Source organism: Pelobates fuscus, chromosome 9, assembly GCF_036172605.1.
Source record: "Pelobates fuscus isolate aPelFus1 chromosome 9, aPelFus1.pri, whole genome shotgun sequence".
NCBI classification, from domain to species: Eukaryota; Metazoa; Chordata; class Amphibia; order Anura; family Pelobatidae; genus Pelobates; species Pelobates fuscus.
In genome coordinates this window covers 164,385,377-164,406,475 of record NC_086325.1, presented here as the reverse complement: position 1 = coordinate 164,406,475, position 21,099 = coordinate 164,385,377, and the positions used below count along the sequence as shown (strand labels likewise).

The following is a 21,099-nucleotide window of genomic DNA, read 5'->3' as shown; positions in this document are numbered from 1 at the left end:
AGTTACTGTGTGTATATAGTTATTAATCCCAGTACATGGAGTTACTGTGTGTATATAGTTATTAATCCCAGTACATGGAGTTACTGTGTGTATATAGTTATTAATCCCAGTACATGGAGTTACTGTGTGTGTATAAAGTTATTAATCTCAGTACATGGAGTTACTGTGTGTATATAGTTATTAATCCCAGTACATGGAGTTACTGTGTGTATATAGTTATTAATCCCAGTAAATGGAGTTACTGTGTGTATAGAGTTATTAATCTCAGTACATGGAGTTACTGTGTGTATATATAGTTATTAATCTCAGTACATGGAGTTACTGTGTGTATATAGTTATTAATCTCAGTACAGGGAGTTACTGTGTGTATATAGTTATTAATCCCAGTACATGGAGTTACTGTGTGTATATAGTTATTAATCCCAGTACATGGAGTTACTGTGTGTATATAGTTATTAATCTCAGTACATGGAGTTACTGTGTGTATATAGTTATTAATCCCAGTACATGGAGTTACTGTGTGTATATAGTTATTAATCCCAGTAAATGGAGTTACTGTGTGTATAGAGTTATTAATCTCAGTACATGGAGTTACTGTGTGTATATATAGTTATTAATCTCAGTACATGGAGTTACTGTGTGTATATAGTTATTAATCTCAGTACAGGGAGTTACTGTGTGTATATAGTTATTAATCCCAGTACATGGAGTTACTGTGTGTATATAGTTATTAATCCCAGTACATGGAGTTACTGTGTGTATATAGTTATTAATCTCAGTACATGGAGTTACTGTGTGTATATAGTTATTAATCTCGGTACATGGAGTTACTGTGTGTATATAGTTATTAATCCCGGTACATGGTGTTACTGTGTGTATATATAGTTATTAATCTCAGTACATGGAGTTACTGTGTGTATATAGTTATTAATCTCAGTACATGGAGTTACTGTGTGTGTATATAGTTATTAATCCCAGTACATGGAGTTACTGTGTGTATATAGTTATTAATCCCAGTACATGGAGTTACTGTGTGTATATAGTTATTAATCTCAGTACATGGAGTTACTGTGTGTATATAGTTATTAATCCCGGTACATGGAGTTACTGTGTGTATATAGTTATTAATCCCGGTACATGGTGTTACTGTGTGTATATATAGTTATTAATCTCAGTACATGGAGTTACTGTGTGTATATAGTTATTAATCTCAGTACATGGAGTTACTGTGTGTATATAGTTATTAATCCCAGTACATGGAGTTACTGTGTGTATATAGTTATTAATCCCAGTACATGGAGTTACTGTGTGTATATAGTTATTAATCCCAGTACATGGAGTTACTGTGTGTATATAGTTATTAATCCCGGTACATGGAGTTACTGTGTGTGTATAAAGTTATTAATCTCAGTACATGGAGTTACTGTGTGTATATAGTTATTAATCCCAGAACATGGAGTTACTGTGTGTATATAGTTATTAATCCCAGTAAATGGAGTTACTGTGTGTATAGAGTTATTAATCTCAGTACATGGAGTTACTGTGTGTATATATAGTTATTAATCTCAGTACATGGAGTTACTGTGTGTATATAGTTATTAATCTCAGTACAGGGAGTTACTGTGTGTATATAGTTATTAATCCCAGTACATGGAGTTACTGTGTGTATATAGTTATTAATCCCAGTACATGGAGTTACTGTGTGTATATAGTTATTAATCTCAGTACATGGAGTTACTGTGTGTATATAGTTATTAATCTTGGTACATGGAGTTACTGTGTGTATATAGTTATTAATTCCGGTACATGGTGTTACTGTGTGTATATATAGTTATTAATCTCAGTACATGGAGTTACTGTGTGTATATAGTTATTAATCTCAGTACATGGAGTTACTGTGTGTGTATATAGTTATTAATCCCAGTACATGGAGTTACTGTGTGTATATAGTTATTAATACCGGTACATGGAGTTACTGTGTGTATATAGTTATTAATCCCAGTACATGGAGTTACTGTGTGTATATAGTTATTAATCTCAGTACATGGAGTTACTGTGTGTATATAGTTATTAATCCCGGTACATGGAGTTACTGTGTGTATATAGTTATTAATCCCGGTACATGGTGTTACTGTGTGTATATATAGTTATTAATCTCAGTACATGGAGTTACTGTGTGTATATAGTTATTAATCTCAGTACATGGAGTTACTGTGTGTATATAGTTATTAATCCCAGTACATGGAGTTACTGTGTGTATATAGTTATTAATCCCAGTACATGGAGTTACTGTGTGTATATAGTTATTAATCCCAGTACATGGAGTTACTGTGTGTATATAGTTATTAATCCCGGTACATGGAGTTACTGTGTGTGTATAAAGTTATTAATCTCAGTACATGGAGTTACTGTGTGTATATAGGTATTAATCCCAGTACATGGAGTTACTGTGTGTATATAGTTATTAGTCCCAGTAAATGGAGTTACTGTGTGTATAGAGTTATTAATCTCAGTACATGGAGTTACTGTGTGTATATAGTTATTAATACCGGTACATGGAGTTACTGTGTGTATATAGTTATTAATCTCAGTACATGGAGTTACTGTGTGTATATAGTTATTAATCTCAGTACAGGGAGTTACTGTGTGTATATAGTTATTAATCCCAGTACATGGAGTTACTGTGTGTATATAGTTATTAATCCCAGTACATGGAGTTACTGTGTGTATATAGTTATTAATCTCAGTACATGGAGTTACTGTGTGTATATAGTTATTAATCTCGGTACATGGAGTTACTGTGTGTATATAGTTATTAATCCCGGTACATGGTGTTACTGTGTGTATATATAGTTATTAATCTCAGTACATGCAGTTACTGTGTGTATATAGTTATTAATCTCAGTACATGGAGTTACTGTGTGTGTATATAGTTATTAATCCCAGTACATGGAGTTACTGTGTGTATATAGTTATTAATCTCAGTACATGGAGTTACTGTGTGTATATAGTTATTAATCCCGGTACATGGAGTTACTGTGTGTATATAGTTATTAATCCCGGTACATGGTGTTACTGTGTGTATATATAGTTATTAATCTCAGTACATGGAGTTACTGTGTGTATATAGTTATTAATCTCAGTACATGGAGTTACTGTGTGTGTATATAGTTATTAATCCCAGTACATGGAGTTACTGTGTGTATATAGTTATTAATACCGGTACATGGAGTTACTGTGTGTATATAGTTATTAATCCCAGTACATGGAGTTACTGTGTGTATATAGTTATTAATCCCAGTACATGGAGTTACTGTGTGTATATAGTTATTAATCCCAGTACATGGAGTTACTGTGTGTATATAGTTATTACTCTCAGTACATGGAGTAACTGTGTATATATAGTTATTAATCCCAGTACATGGAGTTACTGTGTGTATATAGTTATTAATCTCAGTACATGGAGTTACTGTGTGTATATAGTTATTAATCTCAGTACATGGAGTTACTGTGTGTATATAGTTATTAATCTCAGTACATGGAGTTACTGTGTGTGTATATAGTTATTAATCCCAGTACATGGAGTTACTGTGTGTATATATAGTTATTAATCTCAGTACATGGAGTTACTGTGTGTATATAGTTAATAATCTCAGTACATGGAGTTACTGTGTGTATATATAGTTATTAATACCAGTACATGGAGTTACTGTGTGTATATAGTTATTAATCTCAGTACATGGAGTTACTGTGTATATAGTCATTAATCTCAGTACATGGAGTTACTGTGTGTATATAGTTATTAATCCCAGTACATGGAGTTACTGTGTGTATATAGTTATTAATCCCAGTACATGGAGTTACTGTGTGTATATAGTTATTAATCCCAGTACATGGAGTTACTGTGTGTATATAGTTATTAATCCCGGTACATGGAGTTACTGTATGTGTATAAAGTTATTAATCTCAGTACATGGAGTTACTGTGTGTATATAGTTATTAATCCCAGTACATGGAGTTACTGTGTGTATATAGTTATTAATCCCAGTAAATGGAGTTACTGTGTGTATAGAGTTATTAATCTCAGTACATGGAGTTACTGTGTGTATATATAGTTATTAATCTCAGTACATGGAGTTACTGTGTGTATATAGTTATTAATCTCAGTACAGGGAGTTACTGTGTGTATATAGTTATTAATCCCAGTACATGGAGTTACTGTGTGTATATAGTTATTAATCCCAGTACATGGAGTTACTGTGTGTATATAGTTATTAATCTCAGTACATGGAGTTACTGTGTGTATATAGTTATTAATCTCTGTACATGGAGTTACTGTGTGTATATAGTTATTAATCCCGGTACATGGTGTTACTGTGTGTATATATAGTTATTAATCTCAGTACATGGAGTTACTGTGTGTATATAGTTATTAATCTCAGTACATGGAGTTACTGTGTGTGTATATAGTTATTAATCCCAGTACATGGAGTTACTGTGTGTATATAGTTATTAATCCCAGTACATGGAGTTACTGTGTGTATATAGTTATTAATCTCAGTACATGGAGTTACTGTGTGTATATAGTTATTAATCCCGGTACATGGAGTTACTGTGTGTATATAGTTATTAATCCCGGTACATGGTGTTACTGTGTGTATATATAGTTATTAATCTCAGTACATGGAGTTACTGTGTGTATATAGTTATTAATCTCAGTACATGGAGTTACTGTGTGTGTATATAGTTATTAATCCCAGTACATGGAGTTACTGTGTGTATATAGTTATTAATACCGGTACATGGAGTTACTGTGTGTATATAGTTATTAATCTCAGTACATGGAGTTACTGTGTGTATATAGTTATTAATCTCAGTACATGGAGTTACTGTGTGTGTATATAGTTATTAATCCCAGTACATGGAGTTACTGTGTGTATATATAGTTATTAATCTCAGTACATGGAGTTACTGTGTGTATATAGTTATTAATCTCAGTACATGGAGTTACTGTGTGTATATATAGTTATTAATCCCAGTACATGGAGTTACTGTGTGTATATAGTTATTAATCTCAGTACATGGAGTTACTGTGTATATAGTTATTAATCTCAGTACATGGAGTTACTGTGTGTATATAGTTATTAATCTCAGTACATGGAGTTACTGTGTGTATATAGTTATTAATCTCAGTACATGGAGTTACTGTGTGTACATAGTTATTAATCTCAGTACATGGAGTTACTGTGTGTATATAGATATTAATCCCAGTACATGGAGTTACTGTGTGTATATAGTTATTAATCCCAGTACATGGAGTTACTGTGTGTATATAGTTATTAATCTCAGTACATGGAGTTACTGTGTGTATATAGTTATTAATCTCAGTACATGGAGTTACTGTGTGTATATAGTTATTAATCTCAGTACATGGAGTTACTGTGTGTATATAGTTATTAATCCCAGTACATGGAGTTACTGTGTGTATATAGTTATTAATCCCAGTACATGGAGTTACTGTGTGTATATAGTTATTAATCCCGGTACATGGAGTTACTGTGTGTATATAGATATTAATCTCAGTACATGGAGTTACTGTGTGTACATAGTTATTAATCCCGGTACATGGAGTTACTGTGTGTATATAGTTATTAATCCCAGTACATGGAGTTATATTAGGAGTTATTAGCTGTGTGTGGTCTTACAGCTGGTCAGAGCTGACTCGTGACTGAAGAGCAAGTTTCCCGCTCTGTGTATTTATAGCGCTGTGTCATGTGATCGGGCAGACCACGCCCTCGAGTATCACGCGCTGGGCACGCCCCGTTGAGCCTTACACTTTTAAGATGCTGCTGGCTCGTCTGTCTCCATAGTAACCCCGGAGCAGTGCGGATAGAGCGGCCCGGTTACCATAGTAACCCCGGAGCAGTGCGGATAGAGCGGCCCGGTTACCATAGGAACCCCGGAGCAGTGCGATTAGAGCGGCCCGGTTACCATAGGAACCCCGGAGCTGTGCGGATAGAGCGGCCCAGTCTCTATAGTAAGCGGGGACATGGAGGCCGAGGCCGGGATCACCGGTATCCGCCGCCGGCTGCAGGAGGCCGGCCAGGAGCAGTTGCTGCGGTTCTGGGAGGACTTGGAGCCGGCCGGTCGGGAAGCCCTGCTCGGGGAGCTCCGGCAGCTGGATCCCCGGGAGCTGAGAGAGCACTGCCTGTGGGCACAGCTGGCCTACAAACAGGAGAGCAGCGCCCCCCAGCGGCCGGACCACAGCATGAGCCCCGTGCCGCCAGCCTTCCTGGGCAGCGTCAGCCGGAGCCAGCAGGGGGAGCTGTGTGCATGGGAGGAGGAGGGTGAGAGGGCTGCATTGTAATATACAGGGGGGGTATTATAATATACAGGGGGGGACAGGGGTATTATAATATACAGGGGGGGACAGGGGTATAATATACAGGGGGGGACAGGGGTATTATAATATACGGGGGATATTATAATATAGAGGGGGGGACAGGGGTATTATAATATACGGGGGTATTATAATATACAGGGGGGACAGGGGTATTATAATATACAGGGGGGGACAGGGGTATTATAATATACGGGGGATATTATAATATAGAGGGGGGGACAGGGGTATTATAATATACGGGGGTATTATAATATACAGGGGGGGACAGGGGTATTATAATATACAGGGGGGGACAGGGGTATTATAATATACAGGGGGGGACAGGGGTATTATAATATACAGGGGGGGACAGGGGTATTATAATATACAGGGGGGACAGGGGTATTATAATATACAGGGGGGGACAGGGGTATTATAATATACGGGGGGTATTATAATATAAAGGGGGGGACAGGGGTATTATAATATACGGGGGTATTATAATATAAAGGGGGGGACAGGGGTATTATAATATACGGGGGTATTATAATATAAAGGGGGGACAGGGGTATTATAATATACGGGGGAGTATTATAATATAAAGGGGGGGACAGGGGTATTATAATATACGGGGGGTATTATAATATAAAGGGGGACGGGGGGTATTATAATATACAGGGGGGTATTATAATATAAAGGGGGGGATAGGGGTATTATAATATACGGGGGATATTATAATATAAAGGGGGGACGGGGGGGGTATTATAATATACAGGGGGGACAGGGGTATTATAATATACAGGGGGGGACAGGGGTATTATAATATACGGGGGGTATTATAATATAAAGGGGGGGACAGGGGTATTATAATATACGGGGGTATTATAATATAAAGGGGGGGACAGGGGTATTATAATATACGGGGGTATTATAATATAAAGGGGGGACAGGGGTATTATAATATACGGGGGAGTATTATAATATAAAGGGGGGGACAGGGGTATTATAATATACGGGGGGTATTATAATATAAAGGGGGACGGGGGGTATTATAATATACAGGGGGGTATTATAATATAAAGGGGGGGACAGGGGTATTATAATATACGGGGGGGGTATTATAATATAAAGGGGTGGACAGGGGTATTCTAATATACAGGGGGGGCAGGGGTATTATACTATACAGGAGTATTCTAATATACAGGGGGGACAGGGATATTATAATATACAAAGGGGGGTGGGTATTATAATATACAGAGGTATTATAATATACAGGGGGGGGACAGGGGTTTTATAATGGACAGGGGTATTATAATATACAGGGGGGGCCAGGGGTATTATAATATACAGGGGTATTTAAATATCCCTAGGGGGGGACAGTGGTATTATAATATACAGGGAGGGGACAGGGGTATTATAATATACCTAGGAGGAGACAGGGGTATTATAATATACAGGGAGGGGACAGGGGTATTATAATATACCTAGGGGGGGACAGGGGTGTTATATTATACAGGGGGAGGGCAGGCGTATTACAATATACTGGGGTATTATAATATACAGTGGGGGTACAGGGGTATTATAATATACCTAGGGTACAGGGGTATTATAATATATACATGAGCTTCAGGGTTATTATAATATACATGGAGGTACAGGGGTATCACACATGGGGTATTATATGTACATGGGGGGGTACAAGGTTTTTATATACATGAGGGTACAGGGATATTTACATACGTATGGATTATTATACACATGTGTATTTACTTATGGTTATGGATAATACAATACATATGCATGGGAGTACAGGGTAATATTACTCTGCATAGTGATGCAATGATGTGGGGAGTACAGAGTGATAATATACCATCTGGTATAGTATATAGTTATCAAATACAAAGGGTACAGGGTATCATGAAGTATATGGTGAGGGAAGGTAATTACAAACATGGAGGCACTGGGTAATTACAGACCTGTATAGTTACATGATTATGTACATAGGACAGACGGGTAATTGCTACATGGGGATACCAGGATAAAACAGGCATTAGGTATATGGTTATAACATTGTGTCTTGGTTACTGGGCGGGGGGGGGGAGGGGGGGGGTTAGGGTATTAATGTACAGGAAGCTGGTGGTGGGGGTATAGGGTAATAATGAACAGGATGCTAGGATCAGGGTATAGGGTAATAATGTACAGGATGCTAGGGACAGGGTATAGGGTAATAATGTACAGGATGCTAGGATCAGGGTATAGGGTAATAATGTACAGGATGCTAGGGACAGGGTATAGGGTAATAATGTACAGGATGCTAGGATCAGGGTATAGGGTAATAATGTACAGGATGCTAGGGACAGGGTATAGGGTAATAATGTACAGGATGCTAGGATCAGGGTATAGGGTAATAATGTACAGGATGCTAGGATCAGGGTATAGGGTAATAATGTACAGGATGCTAGGGACGGGGTATAGGGTAATAATGTACAGGATGCTAGGATCAGGGTATAGGGTAATAATGTACAGGATGCTAGGGACGGGTATAGGGTAATAATGTACAGGATGCTAGGATCAGGGTATAGGGTAATAATGTACAGGATGCTAGGATCAGGGTATAGGGTAATAATGTACAGGATGCTAGGATCAGGGTATAGGGTAATAATGTACAGGATGCTAGGGACGGGTATAGGGTAATAATGTACAGGATGCTAGGATCAGGGTATAGGGTAATAATGTACAGGATGCTAGGATCAGGGTATAGGGTAATAATGTACAGGATGCTAGGATCAGGGTATAGGGTAATAATGTACAGGATGCTAGGGACAGGGTATAGGGTAATAATGTACAGGAAGCTAGGGACAGGGTATAGGGTATTAATGTACAGGAAGCTACTGGTGGGGGTATAGGGTATTAATGTACAGGAAGCTAGTGGTGGGGGTATAGGGTATTAATGTACAGGAAGCTAGTGGTGGGGGTATAGGGTATTAATGTACAGGAAGCTAGTGGTGGGGGTATAGGGTATTAATGTACAGGAAGCTAGTGGTGGGGGTATAGGGTATTAATGTACAGGAAGCTAGTGGTGGGGGTATAGGGTATTAATGTACAGGAAGCTAGTGGTGGGGGTATAGGGTATTAATGTACAGGAAGCTAGTGGTGGGGGTATAGGGTATTAATGTACAGGAAGCTAGTGGTGGGGGTATAGGGTATTAATGTACAGGAAGCTAGTGGTGGGGGTATAGGGTATTAATGTACAGGAAGCTAGTGGTGGGGGTATAGGGTATTAATGTACAGGAAGCTAGTGGTGGGGGTATAGGGTATTAATGTACAGGAAGCTAGTGGTCGGGGTATAGGGTATTAATGTACAGGAAGCTAGTGGTGGGGGTATAGGGTATTAATGTACAGGAAGCTAGTGGTGGGGGTATAGGGTATTAATGTACAGGAAGCTAGTGGTGGGGGTATAGGGTATTAATGTACAGGAAGCTAGTGGTGGGGGTATAGGGTATTAATGTACAGGAAGCTAGTGGTGGGGGTATAGGGTATTAATGTACAGGAAGCTAGTGGTGGGGGTATAGGGTATTAATGTACAGGAAGCTAGTGGTGGGGGTATAGGGTAATAATGTACAGGAAGCTAGTGGTGGGGGTATAGGGTATTAATGTACAGGAAGCTAGTGGTGGGGGTATAGGGTATTAATGTACAGGAAGCTAGTGGTGGGGGTATAGGGTATTAATGTACAGGAAGCTAGTGGTGGGGGTATAGGGTATTAATGTACAGGAAGCTAGTGGTGGGGGTATAGGGTATTAATGTACAGGAAGCTAGTGGTGGGGGTATAGGGTATTAATGTACAGGAAGCTAGTGGTGGGGGTATAGGGTATTAATGTACAGGAAGCTAGTGGTGGGGGTATAGGGTATTAATGTACAGGAAGCTAGTGGTGGGGGTATAGGGTAATAATGTACAGGAAGCTAGTGGTGGGGGTATAGGGTATTAATGTACAGGAAGCTAGTGGTGGGGGTATAGGGTATTAATGTACAGGAAGCTAGTGGTGGGGGTATAGGGTATTAATGTACAGGAAGCTAGTGGTGGGGGTATAGGGTATTAATGTACAGGAAGCTAGTGGTGGGGGTATAGGGTATTAATGTACAGGAAGCTAGTGGTGGGGGTATAGGGTATTAATGTACAGGAAGCTAGTGGTGGGGGTATAGGGTATTAATGTACAGGAAGCTAGTGGTGGGAGTATAGGGTATTAATGTACAGGAAGCTAGTGGTGGGGGTATAGGGTATTAATGTACAGGAAGCTAGTGGTGGGGGTATAGGGTATTAATGTACAGGAAGCTAGTGGTGGGGGTATAGGGTATTAATGTACAGGAAGCTAGTGGTGGGGGTATAGGGTATTAATGTACAGGAAGCTAGTGGTGGGGGTATAGGGTAATAATGTACAGGAAGCTAGTGGTGGGGGTATAGGGTATTAATGTACAGGAAGCTAGTGGTGGGGGTATAGGGTATTAATGTACAGGAAGCTGGTGGTGGGGGGTATAGGGTATTAATGTACAGGAAGCTGGTGGTGGGGGTATAGGGTATTAATGTACAGGAAGCTAGTGGTGGGGGTATAGGGTATTAATGTACAGGAAGCTAGTGGTGGGGGTATAGGGTATTAATGTACAGGAAGCTAGTAGTATAGGGTATTAATGTATGTAATGCTGGGGGTTAATATACAAACTGAATGTTTATTAAGTACCATCCATATTACTATATGTTCAGTATCCAAGGCAGCGTGGTACTTACTGCCACACGTGTCAATCTATTCGGCTTTATCTATGTGTTTAACTGGCAGGTCACACTATAAAAGCTTAACACCAGTTCATTGAGAGATGCCAAAACCGGGATTGTATTAAATATGCTATTACAAGCCTCATTCAGTGCTGAGCTTTGGGGCGGACTTTGATTCCTACAGCTAGGTCTTCACAGGTTAACGTTCTGTCCTGTTTCCTTCCTTCAATTGTTCACAAGTTGGATTATTGACTAAATTGTGAATTCTGGAAAATTGATCAGAGGATTGCAAACACAGGGTCAAAGGAATGCTTAGGGAAACACTTGAAAACGAGATAAATCTCAATGTATTCTTCCTGGTAAAATATTTTATAAATGAATTGCTATTTTTAGACAAGAATAGACAAATTGTAAACATTCCAAATAAACTTTTTTTTTCCCTTCACTGTGAATATTTTAGTTTAAATTAACATTGTGATTTCTTCATAATGTGAAAGTGCTGGCTTGTTGTAGAAGGTAGTATTGTCTAAAAATACTGACCATTAAGACTTGTTGTATCACTATTAATTTCTTTTGTTAAGATACAGATTGTGAGAAGTATTCTAGAGCAGTAGTTCTTTGCTACCTAAATTTGGATCCCCATGCTGTTCCAGTAGGTCCCCAATAAATCTCACAAATACATTATATTTATCACAGCCCAGGCAACTTCCTTTGCAGTGTCACTGCCTTTCTGACTGTAGTGGAAGCCATTTTCACATGAAGAAGCATCTAATTGAGTTCTTCTTCAGAATCTATATTGTTAAAAACTTTGTTACAATGGAGGAATATGTCCCTGAGCTAAGATTACAGTTAGAGAATAGGTGATGAAGATACTGCTGTGTAAATAAGTTGGGTCCATTTAAAAAAAAGATTAAGGAGCACTGTTTTAAAGAGAGCATGTATTAACCTGTTTACATCTTATGTTTCGATAAAATTGTACTCTGTGATCTCTCTGTCCTTGTGTGGACGGTAGTATCTAGTGGGGGACATCTACATGTGTTCTTACCCCAAACAGCCTTAGCCGTTTCCATATAAATATGCTTGAAGTGGGGAAAACACAAACCGTGCGTAATCTTTGTATCTTTATGCATTTATTTAGGCTTTCATCAGATTTCCCAGAACAAGGTGGCAGTGCTGCTACTAGCTGGGGGTCAGGGGACTCGCCTGGGTGTTTCTTATCCTAAAGGAATGTACAGTGTTGGACTTCCCAGTGGCAAAACCTTGTACCAGATCCAGGCCGAACGAATACTCCGAGTGCAGCAGTTGGCTAAAGATAAATATTCCACCAAGTGCACAGTGCCTTGGTAAGGACCATGTTCAAAGCCTATCTGCTGTAGGCTGTGACCAGTGTTTGTAGGCAAGCTTCTGTACAGATTGAAGTGTACTACAAAGCATTCTCCATAATTGTCTGCTCACACTGTTCTTAAGATAGTTGTCTTTTCACTATAGGTTGCCAAGATTATCAACAGATCAGTGTTTGTTTAGATTTATGTCCTTTTTTTTTTTTTTTATAATTCTTTATTTTTGGTATCATAGTATGCGGTATCATAAACAATGAAAACATTAAGGCTTACGCAGAAGCCGTCTTGGAATGCGTAACGTGGCCCTTTGGTGGTTGAGTCTGTGAGTGAGAAACCTGGCTTGCGCAGAAGCCTTCTTAGCGGTTACTGTCCGCAATCGATAAACAGGGCCTGTGCAAAGGCCAACTTAAGAGACATAATGATACATTTTAAACAGTGCTTGTGCAATCATTGTCCTAAGAAGCTTGGTCTGATTGTAGTTTGTAGATTTATGTCCTTTTATTATCACAATTCTTAGATATTGAGGAAAAGCTATACTCCTCATCTTTACTTGTTTTAACAAAGACCTTAATTTATTTAATAGTTTTTAAAAGATTGTCTGCCATGAGTTTAACCCAAAATTTAGACGCCATAAGTTGTTCAAGAAACCTGTAGATTGTTTGTGTTTTATGTTTTTATTTTTTTTGATGATTCATGCAAACTATTTGTAGCGTACAATTCCTGTGTTCTGTGTTCAGTTGACGGGGATCGTCCCATTTATTTTTTGTAATTTGTCCCCTCAGGTATATCATGACAAGTGAATTTACATTGTACCCAACACAAAAATTCTTTGAAGAAAACAACTTCTTTGGTTTGGAGAGATCAGACGTGATCATGTTTGAACAGAGAATGATCCCAGCTGTTGGGTTTGATGGAAAGGCTGTTTTGGAGCGTAAAGACAAGCTGGCCATGGCTCCAGGTATTATCTCCAGTAACTACTCTTATAAATAGAGTAAAGCAGCCATCATTGTAATACTTCTAGTCTTGCGTGAGTGCAAATGATGTTGCCATGGTAAATGTATGTGTACAGACTCCCCTTTCTATTAAAGCTATTGTGCCAGTGCAGTTTATTTCTATTTTTGTCTTATTATTTTAACCCCTTAAGGACACATGACATGTCTGACACGTCATGATTCCCTTTTATTCCAGAAGTTTGGTCCTTAAGGGGTTAAAAGAGCACTTTGGGCATCATAACCAAAAAAGTTGATTGTTACAGTGCCATAAATCTTTGGGTGTCTTCTCCAAGTTTGGGGGATTAGCCCAGTGCTCAAAGCCTATCTTCACTGTCCAGTTTTGGGAGGACACGCAACATATTTAGAGGCTCTATATTGCATAGTAATAGCACCCTAAAATAAAGATTAGGTTTTCGAATGGCCTGCAGAGATCTCGAGGAGGGGAATCTGATTTCTGAGCGAGCCCTATGAGCAGCAATTTTGTTTTCTGTCTCTAGATGGGAATGGCGGCCTGTACCGAGCGTTGACTGATAACCAGGTATTGCAGGACATGGAAAGAAGAGGCATCGCATACATCCATGTGTACTGCGTGGACAATATCCTGGTGAAGATGGCTGATCCAGTATTTATTGGGTTCTGTGTCTCCAAAGGCGCAGATTGTGGTGCCAAGGTAAGCAGATAAAAGACAAGCAACATAAGTGTGAAAGGAATTGTAAGCTTTCTGTTTATTCCAAGAAGCATTGTATTTTAATGTCTTTGTTTGTAGCTGAATAGCACTTGTGCCAGACTTCACATATTTATTGCACAAAACCTAGATGGTCAATTTGCTGCTGGTGTGTTTAAGAATGGTTTGTCTACAGTACACCATTGAGTTATTGTGCCCCAAAGCTCACACTCCTTTGGGTTCTTCAGGATCCTGTTAGAAGTTGTGTTTAAATCGGGAACCTGATATTTTCTCTGTTTAATGCCAGGTAGTAGAAAAAGCTTATCCCTCTGAGCCGGTGGGGGTGGTGTGCCAAGTAGATGGCATCTACCAGGTGGTGGAATATAGTGAGATCAGTCAAGAAACAGCAGAGAAACGCAATCCTGACGGGAGCCTTGTATATAGTACTGGCAACATCTGCAATCACTTTTTCACTTTGGAGTTCCTCAAGACTGTAGCAACGTGAGTATTCTATGGGTTTGGATTTTGAGGTGCATAAATTGGATATTCAGACACTGTTAGTGTTTCCTGAGTGTGGTCCTTTGTAGGTGTGCCTGCATCAGTCGGTGGGCATCGAGCATTGACGTCCTTTCACATGGCCCTTTTATTTTAAAATATTACAATCGAAGCGTTCATGCCATCTTAATGGGGCAAACTTAATCCATAACTATGAAAACAAATCATCCATACTGACAGTCCACTAGGCTATTAATTAGTCTGGATGAGATCATCCCTGTCTTTCCTGATTTGATAACCTGATCCACTCAGACTTTCATACAGACATTAATAATCTAATCAAAAGAAAAAGGAGCCTTCTCACATATTGGACTCATTAGTATTAAATTATAATTATGTCATATACGGCAGATCTGACAGACTACATACTTTAAGGTATCATATCTTTTTTTTCTCTCAGGACATTGGAGCCACTGTTGGGCTACCACATCGCCATTAAAAAGGTTCCATATGTTTCCAAGGAAGGAATCCAGTTGAAACCGTCGCGACCAAATGCAATAAAGATGGAGAAGTTTGTTTTTGATGTTTTCCAATTTGCCAAGTTAGTGTCCTCTGTTTGCTGGGTAATGTGAAGACATGGCACAATACACAAACCGTACTGATGTTCCATTAACATGCTAAGAGCAGCAGATGGCGCAGGATACATTCTGCATTTGATTTAGCCACATAAAAAGGGAAACTGTATACACTATGCCAGTTTCATCACATTAAAGTGATTATAGTCATTGTCTCTCCATTCAGTGTTAAACCATTATTGAGCAGTTTAAGATTAAACAATGGTCTCCGGCACCCATAGCTTTGCCCTTAAAGGACCACTATAGGCATCCAGACCACTTCAGCTCAATTAAGTAGTCTGGGTGCCAGGTCCATCTAGGTTTAACCCTGCAGCTGGGGTTAATCCAGCCTCTAGTGGCTGTCTCACTGACAGCCACTAGAGGTGCTTCCGCGCTTCTCACTGTGATTTTCACAGTGAGAAGACGCTGACGTCCATAGGAAAGCATTGAGTAATGCTTTCCTATGGACTGATTGCATGCGCATTCGGCAGATGACGTCGGAAGAGGGAGGAGAGCCCCCAGCGCCGAGGGAGTGTTTAACCCCTTAACACCTCTTGAGCCCAGCGGAAGGGGGGCCTTGAGGATGGGGGACCTATTAACACTATAGTGCCAGGAAAACAAGTTTGTTTTCCTGGCACTATAGTTGTCCTTTAATTTAGATATGGCTAAGGCATAGATTACACACTTCCTTTTATCCATACCAATTCATAACACCAGTGGGCGCTGTGATAGTCTGAAAGCAGTCAGTTGACACTCTCAGCCTATCATTGCTGCTTAGACTTGTGCTTCATTAGTCAAAGCAGCACAGAGTGGATGGGCTGCTGAGGACTCTTGTTTAGTATCAAAGCTGTAAACTCGAAATGGAAGGAGAGAACCAGGGTACTCCAGAGACTATAGCTACTTCAATGAAATTAAGCAGTTACAGAGTTTACAATGTCCCTTTAAGCTCCGTATATCATTCTACATACTTAGGATGAGTCTGGGTTAACCAAGGAATGGATACAAAAGAGCAAGTTTAGCTGAGAAAGTGATGCACGCCATAAAGCCATTAGCATGGGAACATGAAAAGGCTGACAGTTAATCTCTTTATTTTTGTGCATTCATTTTGACACCTACTAAGTGAACTTATATTGATAAATGAGAGGTGAGCTAATGCACCTGGATACATTAGGCACCAACCCTAATCTTTTAATATAGACTATGGTTATGTATCATTTTACATGAGTGATCTAGAAACGGCAATGGTATGAAAGAATCCCTTGACATCACAGTTCTAAGATGATTTTACTTTTATTTACTTTTTTTGTCCATCAATTTGAAAAAAACAAAACTGCAGCAACAAAGGTCCAATGTAAAAGCAAGTTTTTTTCAGTTGTTTATAGCCACAACAGTTAAATATCGTGTCCTATATTTTGGTTAAAACTATTTATGTAAATTATATTTTCTTATGTCAGTTGGGTCCTTTTACTGCGGGGTAACTGTGCTCCTATCATTTTGACCTACTAGGAGGTGCTAAAACAGATTTAGTGGAAACTAATTTGTTGAAGTCCATTTTGGATGATGAAACTCACTTGATGTGTTCTGTTCACAGGAAATTTGTGGCATTTGAGGTCTTGCGAGAAGATGAATTTTCTCCTTTGAAGAACGCAGATAGTGCCAATAAGGATACCCGAACTACGGCAAGACGTGCGATCCTCTGGCAGCATTACCGCTGGATACGGAAGGCTGGCGGTCGGTTAATAGATGTGAATGGCTGCCAGGTAGTTGCAAATTACGGGTACGTCTCTTAATATAAATGCTGGTCACCGTGTAACAGAAAAAAGGATGAACAGTCTTATGCTTGTTAAAGGAATAGTCCACACAGTTAAAGCACACTTTAGCTTGCGGTGTGCTTCTTGTGTTAAGTGTTTTGTTTTTTTCTTTCTTTCTTTACTTTTTTTTTCCCCTTTACTTGTTATACCTCCTGGCTGCCAGACAAATCGGTCCTGTTACTTCCTGGTTTGTTTAGCTCAGTGGAGCTAAACCCAAGAGGCAGCAATTGCTCAGATCTCCTGCCTTGCAAAGACCTCTCATTGAGCTGCATTGGGAAGTCTGTGATGGGACAGACACAAAAAGTATGGGAGGGTCAGCAAAGGCTGCTAAAAAGAAACCTGCAGCTTTTGCATGTGGTTTTTAGATATAACCCCAAAGAAAAATGCACAATTAAATGAATGGTTTTATCTAGCTATATCTTTTAAATTATGATCTATATATTATATTTGAGAGGTGAAGTGTCCCTTAAAATGCCGTAGCTGATTTCAAAATACACCCCAAGCCTTTGTTTTATTTCTGTTTTGTTCACTTTGATTGGAGTATTCAGACCTGTCCTGCACTTAATATACATGCCTTCTAACTATGGGGATTAGGTGCAGGAACTTTATCATATTTTCCTCTTTTCTTTGTTACAGCTTTTCTGAAACAGAGGACCCACCAGCTGTGTGTGAAATATCTCCTCTGGTTTCTTACTTTGGAGAGGTGAGCCTATATTAATGGGGGGGGAAATATGTATGTATGTATGTATGTATGTATGTATGTATATGTATATATATATATATATATATATATATATATATATATATATATATATATATATATATATATATATATATATATATGTGTATATATATTAGAACATGTTTGAAAATTCACCAGTGGTTCCCAAACCAGTCCACGATTTATGGATTACCAGTTTTGTCTAGGTGGTAAGTGCACTAAATACAAATATACATACATTCCATTCAGATTTTTCATGTTTTCAAGAATTATTATTGTTTGTGTGTGTGTGTGTAAATATGCGGGGTAATCTATACTGTGGGCTAAAGGCTGTTTTTTGTTTTTTTTTGTTTTTTCTTTCTTCAATATCCTATTTTACAGTGCAGATTTCAATAGTAATTGAATGGAGATAGAGATATGAGAGAGTTTGGATTACATGCTGATTTTTTTAAAAAAAATTTTTTTAGCTAATACAAGTTAAGTTTTACTTATTTTTTTCAAAGTCCTTGGAGTGCTTTCTTACTGCAATTTCTCTCTTATGCTGACAAGCACCGGGCAAGTACACCTGTTTATTGGAGTGCCTCTGATTGGACAGCCAAAGAGTCTGGGCGTGGTTAGAAGGGGAGGGCTTGCAAAGGTTGCAGACAAAAGATCTACAGCTTTTACAAGAATTAAAAAAATGATTAATATTTTCATTGTGAGTATGTATACTAAATAGTTTTATTTATATATTTTTTTGGTATTTTGTATTTGGGCCTTGGAGTGTCCCTTTAATACCACATGGAAGGAATAGCATATCTCTGTACTTGTCACAAATGTATGTCTGTTGTTGGGACCTTTTATTTTTGTGACGTATAAACTAAAAATATAGTGGGACCAAATGAGCTTGGCCAGCTCTTGTATTGTTAATGCTACAGCGAAATTGAAACCATCTAACTAAACCATGAGAATAGTACAGAAGAAATTTGCTAAAATATATATCATGGAAAATCAATGGAACTGTTCTAGGATGTAATTGTTAAAACACACCTAGTTTTGGATATTTATGATACTGTGCTAATGCCTTTTACTGGTATTGGCTATTTAGGCAGCTAGACTGACATCTGGTTTAAATTGTTGGGAAACTGCCAACCATATACATCTCCAGTGTAAAAAATGTGTATGTAGCTTTTAAAAAAAAACAACCCTGAATTCAATTAAAAAAAAATATATATTTATTTTTTTTGACGTGTGTGTGTGTCAGAAAGCGTAGTATGTAGGTGGTTAATATTTATAATTATTACGCTTGTAAATCTTAAGTAGTGATTTCAACTGAAAATATTTTATTGATTTGGTCCATTGTGAAGACATCACTCGAACTTTCCATAACGCAATAGAGCTCTATTATATCAGAAAATCCAATCACTACTTTGAAGGGTAAAAATCATTATTAAACTGGTGTTGTAGTGTAATATAAAGTCGGGCAATCTAATGTTCCACCCTGAACACCGTTGCTAACTTTTCATGTTTTATTCCTGCTGTAGAGAAGTGTATAGATGGTCATTTCGGGAAAATAGCCATGTAAATATAACCCCCATTATGTTCACAGGGTTTGGGAAGCTATGTGAAAAACAAGGCCTTCTCTTCGCCGTTTGTACTGGACCCAGAGAAGGCCAAAGAACTATTGGTTTAAATGAAGATGAGGACATCAAGGCCGAGAGAAGATTTACAGAGTTTGCCAGTAAATATCTGGCAGTATCGTATTGTTGGATATACTGCACCTCCAGCGTCTCCCACCAAACAATGTGGCTAGGAATCATTCTGTGTAACATGATTTTCACTTGAAATAATATTATTTTTTTATTATGATGAAGTCTCTGTTAAATGTTCTTCAAATATTCTGTATGTTCCGATTTTCCATTGATGATGCAAGTTCTCCGATAGACAATTGCTTCTAGATCTCAAATACTGCAGGTTCCCCTGTGCTTTGCAGTGACCTATATCGATCACATCTACAGCTATGGTGGGAGGATACTGGAATAGATCGGAGATTTGAACAGAGCTGTGATGACCTGAGCATAGGACAGATAGGGCAGAATTTTAAGCAAATAATATGCTCTTTAGATAGTAACCGAAAGTGCTTTATATGAAAACTTGTCCTGGGTAATTTCAAGAATCCGTAATGAAAGGCCTTAATTATTCCAAAGCCGTAGTAGATGGTGAAGTGAATTGCTGCTTCTATGCAATTGTAACAGTAAAATATACAATGAAATCCAGTATGTGTGTGTTTTGGATTGGCCTGTAACTGGTGCTCCTGCCTCTCCACTAAGTGACTGTGTGTCCCAGTTTTAGAAAATACAAGTTTGTTTTTTTAGGACAGAAAACGATAATTGGCTCCTTAAAGCAGACTGCTGGATTAAAAATGGAACATCTTGGCATTGGATCATAGAGTCTGGCTTAAACAACTTGCAGTCCTTTCTTCGGTTGATCTAAAACCAGTTTGTTTACAACCACGAATGAGTTGGACAGAAGTACAGGTCTGAGCTCCTGGTGGTTCGGTGATCCTAGTCTGTTTCTTCATTCTCTGTGGGATGGAAAGTGGTTAAACCCGCTGTAATGCTTTTAGCACAATTTGGGAAATGACGGATAGATTCTGTTTTGCTGTAATATTTCAAATGCTGCTTTGATTACCTCACTGTTTACAATCATATCGCCCAGTGATTAATCCAGCCACTGATGTCATAAAAATATATTGTGCAATAAGTATGGAAGCTGTAGTTTTAATACTTCTGGAGATCTACATTTTGGGCACCCCTGGTACGTACAATATTTAGGAGCATGATTTACAAATACCTGACTGTTATGTTAACAGAGGTGTGTTGTCTCCTTTCTCTATATCTGTCCTCCTAACAAACTGACCAGAAAGCTACCTTGTTAAACTGCTTGCTATCTCACATACATCACTGGACAGTGATTCTGTTGGTTGAAATAACTAAAACATGGGCTTAAAAAGAACCAAAAAACCTGCTTTGCCTGTTACAGAATAATGTGTTATCTTGTATCTATTAGTGACACCCGAAACACTCCATGCCTTCAAGAAGACATCTAAATTACCAGAACTATAATTATCTATCCTGCCATTGTTAATCAGTTTATTAATAGACTGGGGTTTGAAGACTTGTGAACCTGGACCCATGTGTAACAATGTAACCTTCATCACTGATTACACTGTGAGATTAATACCTATTAATACCTGGTCATTTTAAACTTTAGAACAACATAATTGTTATTTTTAATTCAGAAAAACAGGACAAGTTTAAATGTTTTTCCAACAA

The 21,099-nt window shown here is 38.5% G+C and overlaps 1 protein-coding gene across 1 annotated transcript; it reads left to right on the top strand.

The window, feature by feature from the left end:
* The first annotated feature begins 5,840 nt into the window (after nucleotides 1-5,840).
* On the top strand, nucleotides 5,841-19,633 carry UAP1L1 (UDP-N-acetylglucosamine pyrophosphorylase 1 like 1). The gene is made up of 9 exons (XM_063432959.1): nucleotides 5,841-6,347; nucleotides 12,287-12,491; nucleotides 13,271-13,446; nucleotides 13,978-14,150; nucleotides 14,452-14,645; nucleotides 15,100-15,240; nucleotides 16,845-17,030; nucleotides 17,701-17,767; nucleotides 19,374-19,633. The coding sequence occupies exons 1-9, from the start codon at nucleotides 6,050-6,052 to the stop codon at nucleotides 19,455-19,457; spliced, it is 1,524 nt and encodes a 507-aa protein (XP_063289029.1). The 5' UTR covers nucleotides 5,841-6,049; the 3' UTR covers nucleotides 19,458-19,633.
* Nucleotides 19,634-21,099: the final 1,466 nt, after the last annotated feature.